The 24,190-nt window shown below is 41.2% G+C and overlaps 1 protein-coding gene and 1 pseudogene across 1 annotated transcript in view; both read left to right on the top strand.

The window, feature by feature from the left end:
* Positions 1 to 19,866, top strand: part of LOC117475916 — a 37,920-nt pseudogene extending 18,054 nt beyond the window's left edge.
* A 3,017-nt stretch (positions 19,867 to 22,883) lies between these two features.
* The window catches only part of LOC117475890 (zinc finger protein 271-like), a gene marked incomplete at its 3' end in the record, with an annotated part of 35,681 nt that continues 34,374 nt past the window's right edge, over positions 22,884 to 24,190 (top strand). Inside the window, exon 1 of the mRNA XM_034122230.1 lies at positions 22,884 to 23,026. Within this exon, the coding sequence (XP_033978121.1) occupies positions 22,961 to 23,026 (66 nt within the window). The remainder of the gene's footprint in view (positions 23,027 to 24,190) is intronic.

Here is a 24,190-nt window from a genome sequence, read left to right as displayed (position 1 = left end):
AATCCGGCAGCTACAACACCTGGCCTGCCGGATATGGAAGCCCCTCTTAAGTTTTTCACCTGCTTGGCCCAGAGTAAAATGCTTTGGTGAGCATAATCTAGAGGGGAACAGGCAACACCAGTATGATTTTGGTGAAGTTGTGACTATCCTGGACAAAGTTGTAGGGGGGGTGCCATATCTGGCAGCACCTTCTCTGCCGGATTTGGAAGCCCCTCTTTAGTTTTTCACCTGCTGGGCCCAGAGTAAAATGCTTTGGTGAGCACAAACTAGAGGGGAACAGGCAACACCAGTGTGATTTTCTTGAGTGTATGACTATCCTGGACAAAATGAAAGGGGGGGGGTTCCAAATCTGACAGGAGAAATACCTGCTCTGCTGAACATGTTACGTAGAGAACAGTGCAGATCTTCCCTATTGACACCAGGATTAACCCAGTCTAAAATAAGGAACATTAATAGTGTGATATAGGCACAGATATAAGATCAATAATACACTTTATTTTAGGGCACCTTTCAAAGCATTCAATGTCACCTTAAAATACAATAACAAATAAAATATGAGTGGCATTACAATACAAACATGTGTTGAGTAGGAAACCACAGAGGACAATTACATTCAAAGGAGCAATTAAAGCGAGTGGAGCTAGTTTGAACAAATTATCTTTTAGGATTGATTGAAAATAACACAGTGTCTGACATGTTATATCATTAAGCAATAGCTCACGACAGGCCGTGGTATATGCTCATTATATCACAGCTAAGGGGCGTGGTTCGGCCCGACGCAAAATGCTGTTGTGTTTTCTGAAATGCTGTGGTGTTTTCTGAAATGCTGTGGTGTTTTCTGAAATGCTGTGGTGTTTTCTGAAATGCTGTGGTGTCTTGCACTTCCGGGCCACCGTAGAAAACAATGAAATTCTGTTTAGAGTTTAGCAGTCTAGAGCCCTGTTGATTTAAGTTTTCAGAATTGTTTACATGGTTGCATTTGAGTTTAAACAATGAAGAATTAAAAAAGCGTTCGTTACACTGAGTGAATCATATTGGTTGCTAGGAAACATCTGGCAAAATCAATCAAAGATGTAAACAGGAAGTCACCTGTAGCAAATAGTGAGTGCTAAAGCTACAGTAGCATATACAAGGAGATGGTAACATCTGATCATTCACATTTACTCTGAGGTGGGAGAAGTACTCAGATCTTGTACTTGAGTAAAAGGAGAAGTACTCAGAAAAGTAGAAAAGTATTATCATCAAAAATATATTTAAAGTAGCGACAGTAAAAGTAGTGATTGTGCAGATTGGTCCATTTCAGAATAATATATATGATATGTTTTATAATGATTGATCATTAAAGTGTTCTCAAAGCTGGTAAAGGTGCAGCTAGTTTGAATGACTTTGTATACTGCAGGGTAGCTTGTGAATTCACTCCAGGTGGAACTAAAGTCTGATTCAACACTTGATTATATTTCACATCATTCATCCACATCTGTAAAGTAACTAAAGGTATTAAATACATGTAGTGGAGTAAAAGTTCACCATTTACCTCTGAACTGAAGTGGACTAGAAATACAAAGTAGCATAAAATGGAGATACTCAAGTAAAGTACAATTACCTCAAAATTGTACTTAAGTACAGTACCTGAGTAAATGTACTTCCTACCTCTGAATTTAACTAATTTATAAAACAATGAAACGAGTTTGTGTGCTTCAACCCTTTTAGTGTCTGTGAGAGCCAACCCCTTTGTATTTATTTAAAAAAACAAATCAGTCCGACTCAATCAACCAATCAGTGCGTCTTTGTTATTTTGTTGTATCAAGTTAATAGGTATTTATACTTCTTCCTTTATTCAGCGGTATTTTAGGCCACGACGATTAGGGATGCCAGAAACTGACCATGATCAAATTCGAAAATCGGACAGCCCTGGCGAATATTAATCGATTATTCGATTATTTTGGTTGAAACTAAGCCAGGAAAAAAAAGAAAAACATAAATAATAATAAAAATATATATAAATAAAATCGAATTTTAAAAATAATTTTCGATTATGGAGACTGTAACGAATATTCGAAAAATCGAATAATCGCTGGCATCCCTAACGACGAGTCAGAATGCATTCTCGGGTTTCATTAAAAACCTTACTTTACTTCTGTCACGTCCATTTTTAACTTGCATCAAGACATTCATATGTGTCCTCTAATACACTTGTGTCACTTTCTCTGTTGATTTATTGTTTTGTTTTATAGGAAGAGACCTGCAAAGACCCAGATAGACTTTATGATGATGGGGAGAAGAGTATCATCGGAGAACAGCTGGATCAACATCAGTCTACATCCACGATAGGAAAACCACACACCTGTGACCAGTGTGAGAAGAGTTTCTGGAGTTCAGGGATATTGAAGCACCACAAACGTACCCACACTAGAGAAAAACCTTTCACCTGTGACCAGTGTGAGAAGAGCTTTAGCAGGTCAGGCGATTTGAAGATTCACCATGCGAACCCACACTGGAGAAAAACCCTTACTCCTGTAACCAGTGTGAGAAGAGCTTTAGCCAGTCAAGCTCATTGAAGCACCACCGGAGAATCCACACTGGAGAAAAACCTTTCACCTGTGACCAGTGTCAGAAGAGTTTCTGCAGATCAGGGATATTGAAGCGCCACAAACGTACCCACACTAGAGAAAAACCTTTCACCTGTGACCAGTGTGAGAAGAGCTTTAGCCAGTCAGGCTATTTGACGATTCACAAGCGAACCCACACTGGAGAAAAACCTTTCACCTGTGACCTCTGTGAGAAAAGTTTCACGGACTCATGCTCATTGAAGCGCCACCAGCGAACCCACACTGGAGAAAAACCCTACTCCTGTGACCTCTGTGAGAAGAGCTTTAGCCAGTCAAGCTATTTGACGATTCACAAGCGAACCCACACTGGAGAAAAACCCTACTCCTGTGACCAGTGTGAGAAAAGTTTCACGGACTCACATTCATTGAAGAGCCACCAGCGAACCCACTCCTTTGACCAGTGGGAGAAAGAGTTCAGTGACTCATACAGTGTGAAGCTCCACCAGCCTACCCACACTGGAGAAAAACCTGACGTCTGTGCTCACTCTGAGAAGAGTTTCAGAGAACCAGACCACATGGGAGAAAACCTTCACTAGTGCACTGAGACTGTTCAGAAAGAGTGAGGTGGACTGTTTGACACAACTCACTGTTAAAAGATGTTGTGTGGATTTTAAAAGTTGTTCAAATGTTCTCAATAATATTCAAATGCATGCACTTAAGTTGTCAACTTGTATTTTTTTCCACAGCAAAAACACACACAAATCTCCCTAAAGAACAAGGCACCACAGTCACTTAACTGTAATGTTATAAATATGTGGTAATTGAACAACAAGCTAAAGCCTACTGATTTCTAAAAGTGTGTGTATAGAGCCTTTAGTCTCATATAAGCTAGATAGAGCGTCGCTTTGAACCATAAACTATTACCAGTTGCTGACTGTACTTCATTCAGGCCATTTTACCCTCAGAAAGAGGTTCCACAGGGGTCTATCCTTGGTCCATTCATGTTTACATTAGATGTTACATAACTTTTTCCAGTAGCCACACTTTCTCCTTCGACCTCTGTTGGGGATGTTTGTAAGGCTCTAAAGGGCCTAGACCCCAATAAATCAGCAGGCCCAGACGATCTCCCCCCTTGTTTCTTACGTCTAGCTGCAGCTATTATAGCCCAACCAGTGTGTCATGTTTTTAATCTTTCTATAACAAACAATGTCATTCCAGATGTTTGGAAAACTGCAAATGTTCTCCCCTGATTGAAAGGTGGTGATCCCATAGTGATGAATAATTACAGACCAATTTCCAAGCTCTCTATTTTAGCTCAAGTACTTGAAAGGCTGGTGAATGATCAAATCAAAGAATATTTAAGCTTGAACAACATTCTATCTCCTCACCAGTCAGGCTTTAGGAAGCAGCACAGTACAGTAACGGCTGCTTTGAAAGTAGTGAATGACATTGTTGAAGGCTTGGATGCAAAGAGCTACTGTGCTGCCCTTTTTATAGACTTATCCAAGGCATTTGATACTGTGGACCATGGCATTGTATGCCAGAAGTTATCCCATATAGGCCTGTCTGACCAAGCTGTTGGTTGGTTTTCAAACTATCTTTTAAATCGCAAGCAATGTGTACAATTCAGCGGTCTCTCCTCAAGCTTTCTTATTGTGCCCAGAGGTGTCCCTCAAGGTTCGGTCTTGGGACTCACCCTTTTTTCAATTTATATAAATGATGTGCGTCAAAATATTGATGCCTCTGTACATCTATATGCAGATGATACTGTTCTATACTGTTGTGCTAGCACTGCTGCCCTTGCATTTGAACGTCTGCAGTCTGCTTTTGACACTTTTCAGTCACACCTGTTCCACCTCACGTTGGTGTTAAATTCAGACAAGACAAAAGTCATGTTGTTTTCCAAGAAGAAAAAGTTACCAACTGTTCTTCCCTGCATCATGTCTGCCCAGCATAACCCCATTGAAGCTGTTCACACCTACAGAAACTTGACTATTGACTATCTATGACTACTAAGATTGACTATCTTTTAAGGAAACTGAAATTAAAACTGGCATTCTTTTTTAGAAACAAGGCCTACTTCTCAACAAGTGCTAGGAAACGGCTTGTAGCTGCCACATGTTTCCCGCTCTTGGACTACAGGGATGTTGTGTACATGAACGCCTCAGCTCACTCCCTTCATCTGCTGGACGCTGTTTACCATGGGGCTCTGAGGTTCATAACCAACTGTAAACCCCTCAAACACCATTGCACGCTGTACTCTTTAGTTAACTGGACATCACTATCAATGCGCAGATCACTGCACTGGTACAAACTCATCTATACCGCTGTGCTTGGACTGCTGCCCCTCTACATATCCACTTACATATCACACAAACAGTACAGCTATAGACAACGATCTCAAAATTACATCACTCTGTCCGTCCCCTCAGTACGCACGGAGCTTGGGAAAAAAGCCATATCATACTCTGCCCCCTCAACCTGGAACACACTTCAGCAGGATACAAGTATACTTCGGGGCAATGGTGGATTTTGCATACAATACATCAGGGGTAGGCAAGTAAGTTTGGCCGTGGGCCAATTTTTTGCTGAGCCACAAGATGGCGGGCCAGAACATAATCAAAGCCTAATTCAAGGAATTGATTTTGGTAAGAGGGCGCAGCGCCCCTGTTCCCCGGTTCAGAAAAAACTCTGATATCGCTGATAACCCTCCCCATCAACACTCTGATGCCCAGTCAGATCCGCTGATTGGTTCACTGATGATATAGGCGCCCAATCCAGAGCCTCTGGATAGACCCGCCCAAAGGGAGGATCGTCGTCTCTAGCCCCATTTCAGTCCCATGTTAAAAGTCAGGGCTATTATCTGTATTTTAACAGACTTATCTTTTAAATTGAGGTGCATTTATTGTTCTCTTCAAAGTAAAAATTTTTCTGAAATTTTAGGGAGGATGGTCCTCCCTTTCCTCAATGGACGAGCCTCCACTGAGTGAGTTATTAACTAGGTAGCAGTGTTATTTAACATACTTTTATTCTGATAAGTATTGTCAAGTTCTCTGGGTTTTTGGCATTTATTTGAGTGTTTGCCCACATTTGAGAGGCTTGAGGGGCAACAGAGGACGCATGGACAACTGGAATCCTTTTTCCTTTTCTTTATTTCAACTTTTCAAGGACACATTAGGATTCTTTCAGGTTGAAAACCTTTAAAAAATACAAAATAAATAAATTACAGCATGTTTTGCTTTGCAATTTATTTAATATATTATAACCTAAATTAATCAGTAACCAAGTATTTTACTCAACTCAATGTATTTAATAGTTAAAGGGGACCTATCATGCAAAATGCACTTTTGTACGTCTTTTATACATGAATATGTGTCCCCGGTGTTCCAGGGAACTCACCAAGTGTCAGAAAACACAACCCTCTCTATTTTCCTCCATATCCAAATCTCTAAAAAAGGGGCTGCAACGGATCTGATAAAAACTGATCCAGATTTGAACACTGTCCTGACGTCAGGACGGTGGCGCTACGGCTATTGGGCCAAGTCTCCACCTATCAGGGGAATGTGGGGTTGGGCCACGGCCGGCCATTGCCGCTCGAAAGCGCTGGAGACGCTGTAGTACATATGCCAGGCCTGTAAGTGGCGCTGTAGTCTGCCACAAAAGCAGCGAAGAAGACTTCCCGCGCATGGTTGCCATGGTTACCCTTCTGTTTATTCTCCGCTGTGGCTTTTGTTCTCCCTCCCCGAGGCAAGCACTGTAATTCTCTCCGGTTAGTCCACCAGCAGATGACAAACACCCACCTCTCCGCCTCTTCCAAGGAACGAGGGGACCGTGTGGCAGAGTTTCAGTTAGGTTTTCTTTCGCCGGTCAAGATGTCCGTTAAAGTTTAAATCTTCCGGACAAAATTAGAAAAGTGCCGGTCAAAGGTCTTCTTTGTTATTTATTGAGCTTTAAAACAAATGAATAACGACTCTATATAATAATATAAGAATAAAACACGGAGGACGGAGATCTCTTTTTCTCACCCTCTTCTGACTTGATCAGAGCACGCTCCCCTCTCCTGCAGGGGGGCGTGGTCAGCTGCAGCTCACAGAATCAGCCCCCTGCAAAAACAGGGCTGGAGAACAGCAAATAGAGTGAAATGAGGCATGGCTAAAATGCATGATCTGTTTGGTATTTTGAAAACAGAAACGTATAAATACACCTTATATAGGTATGGCCCTACAATATATCATTTAAATATAGCATGATAGGTGTCCTTTAAATAAGTGCTTTAATTGACGTCAGTGTACCCCGCTGCCTGATTGTGCCTGTGCTGTATGTCATTCATTCTCAACATAGATAAAAGTACAATAAGCATTCTTCAGGTGTAGGTAGATTCTCTATTCGGACATTATAGCCTATATGTGCGACTGTCGATATTGCTGGCGGGCCAACAATGGCCCGCGGGCCGCCTGTTGCCGACCCATACAATACATCAAAGTAACATACACAGCACAACCCTCTATTTAAGCTAGAAGGAACAGATAACACAACTACAACAACAGCAAAGTCAAATCAAAATAAAACTTGAATTGGAACCTTTGAATTGTGTTACCATGGAAACACCAGTGCATCTTTCAAACCTGACCCACGTGAAGACGTCCGTCAACCGGCACGAGTTATCGAAACTACTTTCACACATCAACGGTAAGAAAAACAGCGTTTCTGCAGCTGGGTCGTTTCTATGTGATGTTTACGGGAGCTATTGTTTGGCTGGCAGAGGGAGATTTATTTTACTCTTTCAAACTTATTTAGATATTTAATGAAAATAGAGTTTGTTGTTCTGCATGTTGGATACTGGGACTGAAATGTATGACCTGCTTCCTCTGCACAAGTAAGACTGATTTATTGTCTTTATTTATATTTGTAATATATAGCTTTACCTCATTTTAAAGCTGCATTTATTTAAAAAATGCACAAACTAATGCTGCGTTCACACCGGACGCGATGCGACTATTCGCTTCGCTCTAATCGCTCCTATCGCATCGCTCTAAACGCTGGAGGTTCACCGCGGCTGCCAGCTGTGTTTACTCGCATCATTCAAACAAGACGCGCTGGCTCGGGAGCTACAACTACAACAAATGAACATATTTTACCGTGATTAAATTGTAATACACGTTTCTAAATGATGCCGAAGTAACAACATACTGATACCGGTTAGTAACAACCATGAATTAATGCTTTGACAAGTCTGCAGACAAGACGGCAGGCAAAACACCTTTTAAAATGCTTGTTTTCTGAATGAAGATCGGGTCAACCAGGCTAAGCTAACGTTGTATATGCTCATTCCACACTCATAACAACGGCCTACAGACATAAATAAGCAGCGACTGTATTCACCATGACACAGATAGTCTGTGGTTTGTACTTGTTTAACTTTTGTCCAGTTTCTAAACGGATATGAGGAGCTGTGAGCTCTGTGTGCTAACTGCTAACAGCTAACGGCTGATGTTGTGTGGTTGAACGTCAGTGACGGCGGCTGAGATCCTCACCGCTGATTGGCTTCCGCGAGAACGCGTCACGTGAATTTGACGCTCGAGTTGAAAAAATTGAACTCTCGCGTTTAACGCGGCACCGTTCAATCGCCTCAATCGTGTGATTCGCGCTGCGTCCACCGCTTCATGCGCGCCGTCGGAGCGAATTCGCGTCTGTCCACGTCTCTGCATTGACTTTACATGTAATCGCGCCGCCCCCAAACGTCGCATCGCGTCCGGTGTGAACACAGCATTATGTGATTACATGTAAAGTCAATGCAGAGACGTGGACAGACGCGAATTCGCTCCGACGGCGCGCATGAAGCGGTGGACGCAGCGCGAATCACACGATTGAGGCGATTGAACAGTGCCGCGTTAAACGCGAGAGTTCAATTTTTTCAACTCGAGCGTCAAATTCACGTGACGCGTTCTCGCGGAAGCCAATCAGCGGTGAGGATCTCAGCCGCCGTCACTGACGTTCAACCACACAACATCAGCCGTTAGCTGTTAGCAGTTAGCACACAGAGCTCACAGCTCCTCATATCCGTTCAGAAACTGGACAAAAGTTAAACAAGTACAAACCACAGACTGTCTGTGTCATGGTGAATACAGTCGCTGCTTATTTATGTCTGTAGGCCGTTGTTGTGAGTGTGGAATGAGCATATACAACGTTAGCTTAGCCTGGTTGACCCGATCTTCATTCAGAAAACAAGCATTTTAAAAGGTGTTTTGCCTGCCGTCTTGTCTGCAGACTTGTCAAAGCATTAATTCATGGTTGTTACTAACCGGTATCAGTATGTTGTTACTTCGGCATCATTTAGAAACGTGTATTACAATTTAATCACGGTAAAATATGTTCATTTGTTGTAGTTGTAGCTCCCGAGCCAGCGCGTCTTGTTTGAATGATGCGAGTAAACACAGCTGGCAGCCGCGGTGAACCTCCAGCGTTTAGAGCGATGCGATAGGAGCGATTAGAGCGAAGCGAATAGTCGCATCGCGTCCGGTGTGAACGCAGCATTAATGTCAATTATGAGTCTTTTTTTAGATAACTTCATGCTAATGCTGTGTTCACACCGGACGCGATGCGACGTTTGGGGGCGGCGCGATTACATGTAAAGTCAATGCAGAGACGTGGACAGACGCGAATTCGCTCCGACGGTGCGCATGAAGCGGTGGACGCAGCGCGAATCACACGATTGAGGCGATTGAACGGTGCCGCGTTAAACGCGAGAGTTCAATTTTTTCAACTCGAGCGTCAAATTCACGTGACGCGTTCTCGCGGAAGCCAATCAGCGGTGAGGATCTCAGCCGCCGTCACTGACGTTCAACCACACATCAGCTGTTAGCAGTTAGCACACAGAGCTCACAGCTCGAATAGTCGCATCGCGTCCGGTGTGAACGCAGCATTATGCTGCGTTCACACCGGACGCGATGCGACTATTTGCTTCGCTCTAATCGCTCCTATCGCATCGCTCTAAACGCTGGAGGTTCACCGCGGCTGCCAGCTGTGTTTACTCGCATCATTCAAACAAGACGCGCTGGCTCGGGAGCTACAACTACAACAAATGAACATATTTTACCGTGATTAAATTGTAATACACGTTTCTAAATGATGCCGAAGTAACAACATACTGATACCGGCTAGTAACAACCATGAATTAATGCTTTGACAAGTCTGCAGACAAGACGGCAGGCAAAACACCTTTTAAAATGCTTGTTTTCTGAATGAAGATCGGGTCAACCAGGCTAAGCTAACGTTGTATATGCTCATTCCACACCTAACAACGGCCTACAGACATAAATAAGCAGCGACTGTATTCGCCATGGCACAGACAGTCTGTGGTTTGTACTTGTTTAACTTTTGTCCAGTTTCTGAACAGATATGAGGAGCTGTGAGCTCTGTGTGCTAACTGCTAACAGCTAACGGCTGATGTTGTGTGGTTGAACGTCAGTGACGGCGGCTGAGATCCTCACCGCTGATTGGCTTCCGCGAGAACGCGTCATGTGAATTTGACGCTCGAGTTGAAAAAATTGAACTCTCGCGTTTAACGCGGCACCGTTCAATCGCCTCAATCGTGTGATTCGCGCCGCGTCCACCGCTTCATGCGCGCCGTCGGAGCGAATTCGCGTCTGTCCACGTCTCTGCATTGACTTTACATGTAATCGCGCCGCCCCCAAACGTCGCATCGCGTCCGGTGTGAACACAGCATAAAGCACAACAAGATATGTCTCTATTTTGTGTCAGATGTGCAAGTGTGTAACTGGATGGACTCCATCTCTCTTTGAGCTTTGTGGTAGTGATTGTTTTGTCAAATTAATGGTCTCAATGTTAACATTTAGAAAAACACTAAATGTTTATTTTAATTCCTGTGGTTTGCTAATAAGTAATGTGGTAATCTCTGTTATTGCAGATGGCTGAACTTCAGGTAGACGATAACACAAGCAGCAGAAAGAGTTCATCAGCAGAGGTAAGTTACTTTAACTTTTAAAAGTTTTTATGTTTCATGTGGAACCTACTTGAGCAGGTCTCCCTTGAAAAAGAGATCAATGATCTCAATGGGATACACCTGGATAAATAAAGGTTTGAAATGAAATGAAAAGTGAAAATCCTGGTTAAATAATTATTCATATTTGAGTGAAAACAATGAAATTATGTTTAAAGTTTAGCAGTCTAGAGTCCTGTTGATTTAAGTTTTCAGAATTGTTTACATGGTTGCATTTGAGTCTAAACAATGAAGAATTGAACAAGCGTTCGTTATACTGAGTGAATCATATTGGTTGCTAGGAAACATCTGGCAAAATCAATCAAAGATGTAAACAGGAAGTCACCTGTAGCAAATAGTGAGTGCTAAAGCTACAGTAGCATATACAAGGAGATGGTAACATCTGATCATTCACATTTACTCTGAGGTGGGAGAAGTACTCAGATCTTGTACTTGAGTAAAAGGAGAAGTACTCGGATCTTGTACTTGAGTAAAAGTAGAAGTACTCAGATCTTGTACTTGAGTAAAAGTAGAAGTACTCAGGTCTTGTACTTGAGTAAAAGTAGAAGTACTCAGGTCTTGTACTTGAGTAAAAGTAGAAGTACTCAGGTCTTGTACTTGAGTAAAAGGAGAAGTACTCAGATCTTGAGTAAAAGTAGAAGTACTCAGATCTTGTACTTAGTAAAAGTAGAAGTACCAGAGTGTAGGAATACTCTGTTACAGTAAAAGTCCTGCATTCAAAATGTTACTCAGGTAAAAGTAGAAAAGTATGATCATCAAAATATAGTGAAAGTAGCGACAGTAAAAGTAGTCATTGTGCAGATTGGTCCATTTCAGAATAATATATATGATATGTTTTATAATGATTGATCATTAAAGTGTTCTCAAAGCTGGTAAAGGTGCAGCTAGTTTGAATGACTTTGTATACTGCAGGGTAGCTTGTGAATTTACTCCAGGTGGAACTAAAGTCTGATTTAACACTTGATTATATTTCACATCATTCATCCAGATCTGTGAAGTAACTAAAGGTATTCAATACATGTAGTGGAGTAAAAGTACACCATTTACCTCTGAACTGTAGTGGAGTAGAAGTACAAGGTGACATAAAATGGAGTACCTCAAAATTGTACTTAAGTACAAGTACCTGAGTAAATGTACTTCCTACCTCTGAATTTACTGATATAATGTGATCATTTAATTTTCATTATTTTCAAATTCACGGTGTAGATATTTGAATAGCTAGTGATACCTGGATACTATAACTAATTTATAAAACAATGAAACGAGTTTGTGTGCTTCAACCCTTTTAGTGTCTGTGAGAGCCAACCCCTTTGTATTTATTTAAAAAACAAATCAGTCCGAATCAATCAACCAATCAGTGCGTCTTTGTTATTTTGTTGTATCAAGTTAATAGGTATTTATACTTCTTCCTTTATTCAGTGGTATTTTAGGCTACGACGAGTCAGAATGCATTCTCGAGTTTCATTAAAAACCTTACTTTACTTCTGTCACGTCCATTTTTAACTTGCATCAAGACATTCATATGTGTCCTCTAATACACTTGTGTCACTTTCTCTGTTGATTTATTGTTTTGTTTTATAGGAAGAGACCTGCAAAGACCCAGATAGACTTTATGATGATGGGGAGAAGAGTATCATCGGAGAACAGCTGGATCAACATCAGTCTACAGCCACGATAGGAAAACCATACACCTGTGACCAGTGTGAGAAGAGTTTCTGGAGTTCAGGGACTTTGAAGCACCACAAACGTACCCACACTAGAGAAAAACCTTTCACCTGTGACCAGTGTGAGAAGAGCTTTAGCCAGTCAGGCGATTTGAAGATTCACCTGCGAACCCACACTGGAGAGAAACCCTACTCCTGTGACCAGTGTGAGAAGAGCTTTAGCCAGTCAGGCTCATTGAAGGTCCACCAGCGAACCCACACTGGAGAAAAACCCTACTCCTGTGACCAGTGTGAGAAGAGCTTTAGCCAGTCAGGCGATTTGAAGATTCACAAGCGAACCCACACTGGAGAAAAACCCTACTCCTGTGACCAGTGTGAGAAGAGCTTTAAACAGTCAGGCTCATTGAAGGTCCACCAGCGAACCCACACTGGAGAAAAACCCTACTCCTGTGACCAGTGTGAGAAAAGTTTCACGGCCTCACGCTCATTGAAGCGCCACCAGCGAACCCACTCCTTTGACCAGTGGGAGAAAGAGTTCAGTGACTCATACAGTGTGAAGCTCCACCAGCCTACCCACACTGGAGAAAAACCTGACGTCTGTGCTCACTCTGAGAAGAGTTTCAGAGAACCAGACCACATGGGAGAAAACCTTCACTAGTGCACTGAGACTGTTCAGAAAGAGTGAGGTGGACTGTTTGACACAACTCACTGTTAAAAGATGTTGTGTGGATTTTAAAAGTTGTTCAAATGTTCTCAATAATATTCAAATGCATGCACTTCAGTTGTCAACTTGTATTTCGTTCCACAGCAAAAACACACACAAAGCTCCCTAAAGAACAAGGCACCACAGTCACTTAAATGTAATAATGTTATAAATATGTGGTAATTGAACAACAAGCTAAAGCCTACTGATTTCTAAAAGTGTGTGTATAGAGCCTTTAGTCTCACATAAGCTAGATAGAGCGTCGCTTTGAACCATAAACTATTACCAATGCTGACTGTACTCATTCAGGCCATTTTACCCTCAGAAAGAGGTTCCACAGGGGTCTATCCTTGGTCCATTCATGTTTACATTAGATGTTACATAACTTTTTCCAGTAGCCACACTTTCTCCTTCGACCTTTTCTCTGTTGGGGAGGTTTGTAAGGCTCTAAAGGGCCTAGACCCCAATAAATCAGCAGGCCCAGACGATCTCCCCCCTTGTTTCTTACGTCTAGCTGCAGATATTATAGCCCAACCAGTGTGTCATGTTTTTAATCTTTCTATAACAAACAATGTCATTCCAGATGTTTGGAAAACTGCAAATGTTCTCCCCTTATTGAAAGGTGGTGATTCCATGCTGATGAATAATTACAGACCAATTTCCAAGCTCTCTATTTTAGCTAAAGTACTTGAAAGGCTGGTGAATGATCAAATCAAAGAATATTTAAGCTTGAACAACATTCTATCTCCTCACCAGTCAGGCTTTAGGAAGCAGCACAGTACAGTAACAGCTGCTTTGAAAGTAGTGAATGACATTGTTGAAGGCTTGGACGCAAAGAGCTACTGTGCTGCCCTTTTTATAGTCTTATCCAAGGCATTTGATACTGTGGACCATGGCATTCTATGCCAGAAGTTATCCCATATAGGCCTGTCTGACCTAGCTGTTGGTTGGTTTTCAAACTATCTTTCAAATTGCAAGCAATGTGTACAATTCAGCGGTCTCTCCTCAAGCTTTCTTAATGTGCCCAGAGGTGTTCCTCAAGGTTCGGTCTTGGGACCCACCCTGTTTACAATTTATATAAATGATGTGCATCAAAATATTGATGCCTCTGTACATATATATGCAGATGATACTGATCTATACTGTTGTGCTAGCACTGCCGCCCTTGCATTTGAACGTCTGCAGTCTGCTTTTGACACTTTACAGTCACACCTTTTCCACCTCAGGTTGGTGTTGAATTCAGACAAGACAAAAGTCATGTTGTTTTCCAAGAAGAAAAAGTTACCAACTGTTCTTCCCTGCATCATGTCTGCCCAGCATAACCCCATTGAAGCTTTTCACACCTACAGAAACTTGACTATTGACTATCTATGACTACTAAGATTGACTATCTTTTAAGGAAACTGATATTAAAACTGGGATTCTTTTTTAGAAACAAGGCCTGCTTCTCCACAAGTGCTAGGAAACGGCTTGGAGCTGCCACATGTTTCCCGCTCTTGGACTACGGGGATGTTGTGTACATGAACGCCTCAGCTCACTCCCTTCATCTGCTGGACGCTGTTTACCATGGGGCTCTGAGGTTCATAACCAACTGTAAACCCCTCAAACACCATTGCACGCTGTACTCTTTAGTTAACTGGACATCACTATCAATGCGCAGATCACTGCACTGGTACAAACTCATCTATACCGCTGTGCTTGGACTGCTGCCCCTCTACATATCCACTTACATATCACACAAACAGTACAGCTATAGACTACGATCTCAAAATTACATCACTCTGTCCGTCCCCTCAGTACGCACGGAGCTTGGGAAAAAAGCCATATCATACTCTGCCCCCTCAACCTGGAACACACTTCAGCAGGATACAAGTATACTTCGGGGCAATGGTGGATTTTGCATACAATACATCAGGGGTAGGCAAGTAAGTTTGGCCGTGGGCCAATTTTTTGCTGAGCCACAAGATGGCGGGCCAGAACATAATCAAAGCCTAATTCAAGGAATTGATTTTGGTAAGAGGGCGCAGCGCCCCTGTTCTCCGGTTCAGAAAAAACTCTGATATCGCTGATAACCCTCCCCATCAACACTCTGATGCCCAGTCAGATCCGCTGATTGGTTCACTGATGATATAGGCGCCCAATCCAGAGCCTCTGGATAGACCCGCCCAAAGGGAGGATCGTCGTCTCTAGCCCCATTTCAGTCCCATGTTAAAAGTCAGGGCTATTATCTGTATTTTAACAGACTTATCTTTTAAATTGAGGTGCATTTATTGTTCTCTTCAAAGTAAAAATTTTTCTGAAATTTTAGGGAGGATGGTCCTCCCTTTCCTCAATGGACGAGCCTCCACTGAGTGAGTTATTAACTAGGTAGCAGTGTTATTTAACATACTTTTATTCTGATAAGTATTGTCAAGTTCTCTGGGTTTTTGGCATTTATTTGAGTGTTTGCCCACATTTGAGAGGCTTGAGGGGCAACAGAGGACGCATGGACAACTGGAATCCTTTTTCCTTTTCTTTATTTCAACTTTTCAAGGACACATTAGGATTCTTTCAGGTTGAAAACCTTTAAAAAATACAAAATAAATAAATTACAGCATGTTTTGCTTTGCAATTTATTTAATATATTATAACCTAAATTAATCAGTAACCAAGTATTTTACTCAACTCAATGTATTTAATAGTTAAAGGGGACCTATCATGCAAAATGCACTTTTGTACGTCTTTTATACATGAATATGTGTCCCCGGTGTTCCAGGGAACTCACCAAGTGTCAGAAAACACAACCCTCTCTATTTTCCTCCATATCCAAATCTCTAAAAAAGGGGCTGCAACGGATCTGATAAAAACTGATCCAGATTTGAACACTGTCCTGACGTCAGGACGGTGGCGCTACGGCTATTGGGCCAAGTCTCCACCTATCAGGGGAATGTGGGGTTGGGCCACGGCCGGCCATTGCCGCTCGAAAGCGCTGGAGACGCTGTAGTACATATGCCAGGCCTGTAAGTGGCGCTGTAGTCTGCCACAAAAGCAGCGAAGAAGACTTCCCGCGCATGGTTGCCATGGTTACCCTTCTGTTTATTCTCCGCTGTGGCTTTTGTTCTCCCTCCCCGAGGCAAGCACTGTAATTCTCTCCGGTTAGTCCACCAGCAGATGACAAACACCCACCTCTCCGCCTCTTCCAAGGAACGAGGGGACCGTGTGGCAGAGTTTCAGTTAGGTTTTCTTTCGCCGGTCAAGATGTCCGTTAAAGTTTAAATCTTCCGGACAAAATTAGAAAAGTGCCGGTCAAAGGTCTTCTTTGTTATTTATTGAGCTTTAAAACAAATGAATAACGACTCTATATAATAATATAAGAATAAAACACGGAGGACGGAGATCTCTTTTTCTCACCCTCTTCTGACTTGATCAGAGCACGCTCCCCTCTCCTGCAGGGGGGCGTGGTCAGCTGCAGCTCACAGAATCAGCCCCCTGCAAAAACAGGGCTGGAGAACAGCAAATAGAGTGAAATGAGGCATGGCTAAAATGCATGATCTGTTTGGTATTTTGAAAACAGAAACGTATAAATACACCTTATATAGGTATGGCCCTACAATATATCATTTAAATATAGCATGATAGGTGTCCTTTAAATAAGTGCTTTAATTGACGTCAGTGTACCCCGCTGCCTGATTGTGCCTGTGCTGTATGTCATTCATTCTCAACATAGATAAAAGTACAATAAGCATTCTTCAGGTGTAGGTAGATTCTCTATTCGGACATTATAGCCTATATGTGCGACTGTCGATATTGCTGGCGGGCCAACAATGGCCCGCGGGCCGCCTGTTGCCGACCCATACAATACATCAAAGTAACATACACAGCACAACCCTCTATTTAAGCTAGAAGGAACAGATAACACAACTACAACAACAGCAAAGTCAAATCAAAATAAAACTTGAATTGGAACCTTTGAATTGTGTTACCATGGAAACACCAGTGCATCTTTCAAACCTGACCCACGTGAAGACGTCCGTCAACCGGCACGAGTTATCGAAACTACTTTCACACATCAACGGTAAGAAAAACAGCGTTTCTGCAGCTGGGTCGTTTCTATGTGATGTTTACGGGAGCTATTGTTTGGCTGGCAGAGGGAGATTTATTTTACTCTTTCAAACTTATTTAGATATTTAATGAAAATAGAGTTTGTTGTTCTGCATGTTGGATACTGGGACTGAAATGTATGACCTGCTTCCTCTGCACAAGTAAGACTGATTTATTGTCTTTATTTATATTTGTAATATATAGCTTTACCTCATTTTAAAGCTGCATTTATTTAAAAAATGCACAAACTAAAGCACAACAAGATATGTCTCTATTTTGTGTCAGATGTGCAAGTGTGGAACTGGATGGACTCCATCTCTCTTTGAGCTTTGTGGTAGTGATTGTTTTGTCAAATTAATGGTCTCAATGTTAACATTTAGAAAAACACTAAATGTTTATTTTAATTCCTGTGGTTTGCTAATAAGTAATGTGGTAATCTCTGTTATTGCAGATGGCTGAACTTCAGGTAGACGATAACACAAGCAGCAGAAAGAGTTCATCAGCAGAGGTAAGTTACTTTAACTTTTAAAAGTTTTTATGTTTCATGTGGAACCTACTTGAGCAGGTCTCCCTTGAAAAAGAGATCAATGATCTCAATGGGATACACCTGGATAAATAAAGGTTTGAAATTAAATGAAAAGTGAAAATCCTGGTTAAATAATTATTCATATTTGAGTGAAAACAATGAAATTATGTTTAAAGTTTAGCAGTCTAGAGTCCTGTTGATTTAAGTTTTCAGAATTGTTTACATGGTTGCATTTGAGTCTAAACAATGAAGAATTGAACAAGCGTTCGTTATACTGAGTGAATCATATTGGTTGCTAGGAAACATCTGGCAAAATCAATCAAAGATGTAAACAGGAAGTCACCTGTAGCAAATAGTGAGTGCTAAAGCTACAGTAGCATATACAAGGAGATGGTAACATCTGATCATTCACATTTACTCTGAGGTGGGAGAAGTACTCAGATCTTGTACTTGAGTAAAAGTAGAAGTACTCAGATCTTGTACTTGAGTAAAAGGAGAAGTACTCGGATCTTGTACTTGAGTAAAAGTAGAAGTACTCAGATCTTGTACTTGAGTAAAAGTAGAAGTACTCAGGTCTTGTACTTGAGTAAAAGTAGAAGTACTCAGGTCTTGTACTTGAGTAAAAGTAGAAGTACTCAGGTCTTGTACTTGAGTAAAAGGAGAAGTACTCAGATCTTGAGTAAAAGTAGAAGTACTCAGATCTTGTACTTAGTAAAAGTAGAAGTACCAGAGTGTAGGAATACTCTGTTACAGTAAAAGTCCTGAATTCAAAATGTTCCTCAAGTAAAAGTAGAAAAGTATTATCATCAAAATATAGTGAAAGTAGCGACAGTAAAAGTAGTCATTGTGCAGATTGGTCCATTTCAGAATAATATATATGATATGTTTTATAATGATTGATCATGAAAGTGTTCTCAAAGCTGGTAAAGGTGCAGCTAGTTTGAATGACTTTGTATACTGCAGGGTAGCTTGTGAATTTACTCCAGGTGGAACTAAAGTCTGATTTAACACTTGATTATATTTCACATCATTCATCCAGATCTGTGAAGTAACTAAAGGTATTCAATACATGTAGTGGAGTAAAAGTACACCATTTACCTCTGAACTGTAGTGGAGTAGAAGTACAAGGTGACATAAAATGGAGTACCTCAAAATTGTACTTAAGTACAAGTACCTGAGTAAATGTACTTCCTACCTCTGAATTTACTGATATAATGTGATCATTTAATTTTCATTATTTTCAAATTCACGGTGTAGATATTTGAATAGCTAGTGATACCTGGATACTATAACTAATTTATAAAACAATGAAACGAGTTTGTGTGCTTCAACCCTTTTAGTGTCTGTGAGAGCCAACCCCTTTGTATTTATTTAAAAAACAAATCAGTCCGACTCAATCAACCAATCAGTGCGTCTTTGTTATTTTGTTGTATCAAGTTAATAGGTATTTATACTTCTTCCTTTATTCAGTGGTATTTTAGGCTACGACGAGTCAGAATGCATTCTCGAGTTTCATTAAAAACCTTACTTTACTTCTGTCACGTCCATTTTTAACTTGCATCAAGACATTCATATGTGTCCTCTAATACACTTGTGTCACTTTCTCTGTTGATTTATTGTTTTGTTTTATAGGAAGAGACCTGCAAAGACCCAGATAGACTTTATGATGATGGGGAGAAGAGTATCATCTGAGAACAGCTGGATCAACATCAGTCTACAGCCACGATAGGAAAACCATACACCTGTGACCAGTGTGAGAAGAGTTTCTGGAGTTCAGGGACTTTGAAGCGCCACAAACGTACCCACACTAGAGAAAAACCTTTCACCTGTGACCAGTGTGAGAAGAGCTTTAGCCAGTCAGGCGATTTGACGACTCACAAGCGAACCCACACTGGAGAAAAACCCTACTCCTGTGACCAGTGTGAGAAGAGCTTTAGCCAATCAAGCCATTTGACGACTCACAAGCGAACCCACACTGGAGAAAAACCCTACTCCTGTGACCAGTGTGAGAAAAGTTTCACGGCCTCACGCTCATTGAAGCGCCACCAGCGAACCCACTCCTTTGACCAGTGGGAGAAAGAGTTCAGTGACTCATACAGTGTGAAGCTCCACCAGCCTACCCACACTGGAGAAAAACCTGACGTCTGTGCTCACTCTGAGAAGAGTTTCAGAGAACCAGACCACATGGGAGAAAACCTTCACTAGTGCACTGAGACTGTTCAGAAAGAGTGAGGTGGACTGTTTGACACAACTCACTGTTAAAAGATGTTGTGTGGATTTTAAAAGTTGTTCAAATGTTCTCAATAATATTCAAATGCATGCACTTCAGTTGTCAACTTGTATTTTTTTCCACAGCAAAAACACACACAAAGCTCCCTAAAGAACAAGGCACCACAGTCACTTAAATGTAATAATGTTATAAATATGTGGTAATTGAACAACAAGCTAAAGCCTACTGATTTCTAAAAGTGTGTGTATTGAGCCTTTAGTCTCATATAAGCTAGATAGAGCGTCGCTTTGAACCATAAACTATTACCAATGCTGACTGTACTCATTCAGGCCATTTTACCCTCAGAAAGAGGTTCCACAGGGGTCTATCCTTGGTCCATTCATGTTTACATTAGATGTTACATAACTTTTTCCAGTAGCCACACTTTCTCCTTCGACCTTTTCTCTGTTGGGGAGGTTTGTAAGGCTCTAAAGGGCCTAGACCCCAATAAATCAGCAGGCCCAGACGATCTCCCCCCTTGTTTCTTACGTCTAGCTGCAGATATTATAGCCCAACCAGTGTGTCATGTTTTTAATCTTTCTATAACAAACAATGTCATTCCAGATGTTTGGAAAACTGCAAATGTTCTCCCCTTATTGAAAGGTGGTGATTCCATGCTGATGAATAATTACAGACCAATTTCCAAGCTCTCTATTTTAGCTAAAGTACTTGAAAGGCTGGTGAATGATCAAATCAAAGAATATTTAAGCTTGAACAACATTCTATCTCCTCACCAGTCAGGCTTTAGGAAGCAGCACAGTACAGTAACAGCTGCTTTGAAAGTAGTGAATGACATTGTTGAAGGCTTGGACGCAAAGAGCTACTGTGCTGCCCTTTTTATAGTCTTATCCAAGGCATTTGATACTGTGGACCATGGCATTCTATGCCAGAAGTTATCCCATATAGGCCTGTCTGACCTAGCTGTTGGTTGGTTTTCAAACTATCTTTCAAATTGCAAGCAATGTGTACAATTCAGCGGTCTCTCCTCAAGCTTTCTTAATGTGCCCAGAGGTGTTCCTCAAGGTTCGGTCTTGGGACCCACCCTGTTTACAATTTATATAAATGATGTGCATCAAAATATTGATGCCTCTGTACATCTATATGCAGATGATACTGATCTATACTGTTGTGCTAGCACTGCTGCCCTTGCATTTGAACGTCTGCAGTCTGCTTTTGACACTTTTCAGTCACACCTTTTCCACCTCAGGTTGGTGTTGAATTCAGACAAGACAAAAGTCATGTTGTTTTCCAAGAAGAAAAAGTTACCAACTGTTCTTCCCTGCATCATGTCTGCCCAGCATAACCCCATTGAAGCTGTTCACACCTACAGAAACTTGACTATTGACTATCTATGACTACTAAGATTGACTATCTTTTAAGGAAACTGATATTAAAACTGGGATTCTTTTTTAGAAACAAGGCCTGCTTCTCCACAAGTGCTAGGAAACGGCTTGGAGCTGCCACATGTTTCCCGCTCTTGGACTACGGGGATGCTGTGTACATGAACGCCTCAGCTCACTCCCTTCATCTGCTGGACGCTGTTTACCATGGGGCTCTGAGGTTCATAACCAACTGTAAACCCCTCACACACCATTGCACACTGTACTCTTTAGTTAACTGGACATCACTATCAATGCGCAGATCTCTGCACTGGTACAAATTAATCTATACCGCTATGCTTGGACTGCTGCCCCTCTACATATCACACAAACAGTACAGCTATAGACTACGATCTCAAAATTACATCACTCTGTCCGTCCCCTCAGTATGCACGGAGCTTGGGAAAAAAGTGTTACCACTAATCAGGGGCCTCATTTATAACGCCTTGCGTAAGATTGACGTGGGAAGGTTGCTTACGTAGGACAAAGCTAAAAAAATAGGTCCAGACATTTTCCGCTATTTTCCGATTCACAAAACATTGCGTACCGGAGAGGGAAGTGCGTACGGCACTTCCTACGCCTGTTTCCCTTTATAAATCACAGTCGACTCGTAACGCCCATATTTGCCTATAAATAGTCAAATAAACGCCCATTCATTCATTCATTTTGACTGACTGCATGAAGAAGATCGCAGGAAAAAAGTTAATGACAAAAAAAATACACATAACCTTCCTCAGGCAGTGTGTTTGTCCCGAGGACAGGAGACACCCCCTTGATGAGAAACTGTAAGAAATGATCGGGGAATCCCTCCGGAGTGGAGTCATGACGACTGGATCTGAATTATTTTTGTTGTATTTGGTGGTTTGTGTTCCAGCTGTCGATCAGCAACTATATATCCATAATTCACCAGTTAAAGGAAATACAACTAATGTGTTGTGTTATATTAGCTGTACAATTTACCACATATGGTGTTCTTAGTTTCCATACCTCCTGTGTTTTACGAGCGACTTATCAAGTCTTGGCAAACGGCATAAAACACGATTAAACGTGATAGTATATAAAACCATGCTCGTATCTACAACCTATAGAAATGCAAAACGGCGTCAGTTTAGACGTTATTCTGTCCTCTGCTTACCGCATCATTTATGAGAAAACATTTCATAACATTAACACAACATATTCGAGGTGGTTTTAAATAACATATCCGTATTTATTTATTTCTCCAAGTTATATGTTTTTGTGTGCACTGAGGAGTCTCAAACAGGCGTTTGTTTAATCATTTTAAGATTGGCTTTAATCAATGTTTGAAAATAAATTCTTCATATTTGATAAATGAGGTAACATTTTATTTATGGTATTATTTCCACATATTTCTCCATTCTTCCTTCTGCCAACGGTGTCGCAGTTTCTCGTCTCTCCCGTTTGTGTGCTTAGTGCGTACCATGGGTTAGAGTTTGCGTGGAGGACCCTTCTTATTATACATCCATGGGAGGACTGCACATTTTCCCGTCAAGTTAGTATTTTGTAAATCGCAAACATTGCGTAGAAACTGGCGTACGCCATTTTTTGAGCGTATATCCCTTTATAAATGAGGCCCCAGAGCCCGACTGGTGCTGCGTCATTGCGTCATCGTTTTTGCGTCATGACGTAACCGTTTGCGTGCCTGCTTCATAGAGCCAAACCGCGCGGAAACCCCTCACATCGACAACAACAACAATGGCCGATTGTATTGAAGCGCTACTCGTTTTGGTTTTGCTCTGTCGAAACTAAATGGAACACATGGGACCCTTTACTACCAACTTTACAGTCGTTACATCAGGGATGCAAACTCATCAGGTATGAAAAAGGTGACAAGGATTCGAGCCCCCCGACCCCACGGAATATCGGCTTTAAAATGAGGAATAACAGGATTTTAGCAGTCGGAACAACTAAAGCAGTTAATAACAGAAACGCCAAAGAGTCACATCTAATAGAAATGTATAAAAGCATTTATTTGAATTGTGTAGCAGTCAGTTTATAATTTTGGCAGCACTGTTGAGCATTTTGAAAATGTATTTTCATGCCTCTGTGCAAGGCTTAGTCTTTCTATCTGTATAGCCAGTGGTGTAAAGTAACTAAGTTCATAAACTCAACAAGGACTATACTTGGGTACAATTTTGAGATACTTTATTTAAGTATTTCAATGTGTTGCTACTTTGTTCTTCTACTCCACTACAGTTCAGAGGTAAATGGTGTACTACTACATGTATTTAATACCTTTAGTTACTTTACAGATGTGGATGAATGATGTGAAATATAATCAAGTGTTAAATCAGACTTTAGTTCCACCTGGAGTAAATTCACAAGCTACCCTGCAGTATACAAAGTCATTCAAACTAGCTGCACCTTTACCAGCTTTGAGAACACTTTCATGATCAATCATTATAAAACATATCATATATATTATTCTGAAATGGACCAATCTGCACAATGACTACTTTTACTGTCGCTACTTGAACTATATTTTGATGAGAATACTTTTTGACTTTTACTTGAGGAACATTTTGAATGCAGGACTTCTACTTCTACTTTTACTCAAGTACAAGACCTGAGTACTTCTACTTTTACTCAAGTACAAGACATGAGTACTTCTACTTTTACTCAAGTACAAGACCTGAGTACTTCTACTTTTACTCAAGTACAAGACCTGAGTACTTCTACTTTTACTCAAGTACAAGATCTGAGTACTTCTACTTTTACTCAAGAACAAGACCTGAGTACTTCTACTTTTACTCTAGTACAAGATCTGAGTACTTCTACTTTTACTCAAGTACAAGATATATACTTATACCACCTCCGTTTATAGCCTATGAAAAAAACTATTTGAAAACGAAGGCTAAAGCTAACGTTAGCAGATAGTGACAATGTATGCTAGTTAGCTAGCTCAACGATAATATTGCGACAGGAAAACTTTTCAGTGCACATCACGCTCTGCCGCTCCGACAGGGAGCTCTGATTTGA

This window comes from Trematomus bernacchii, unplaced genomic scaffold (assembly GCF_902827165.1).
Source record: "Trematomus bernacchii unplaced genomic scaffold, fTreBer1.1, whole genome shotgun sequence".
In the NCBI taxonomy this organism is placed as follows: domain Eukaryota; kingdom Metazoa; phylum Chordata; class Actinopteri; order Perciformes; family Nototheniidae; genus Trematomus; species Trematomus bernacchii.
Note: the sequence above shows the minus strand (reverse complement) of the source record. Positions and strands in the feature narration are given on the sequence as shown.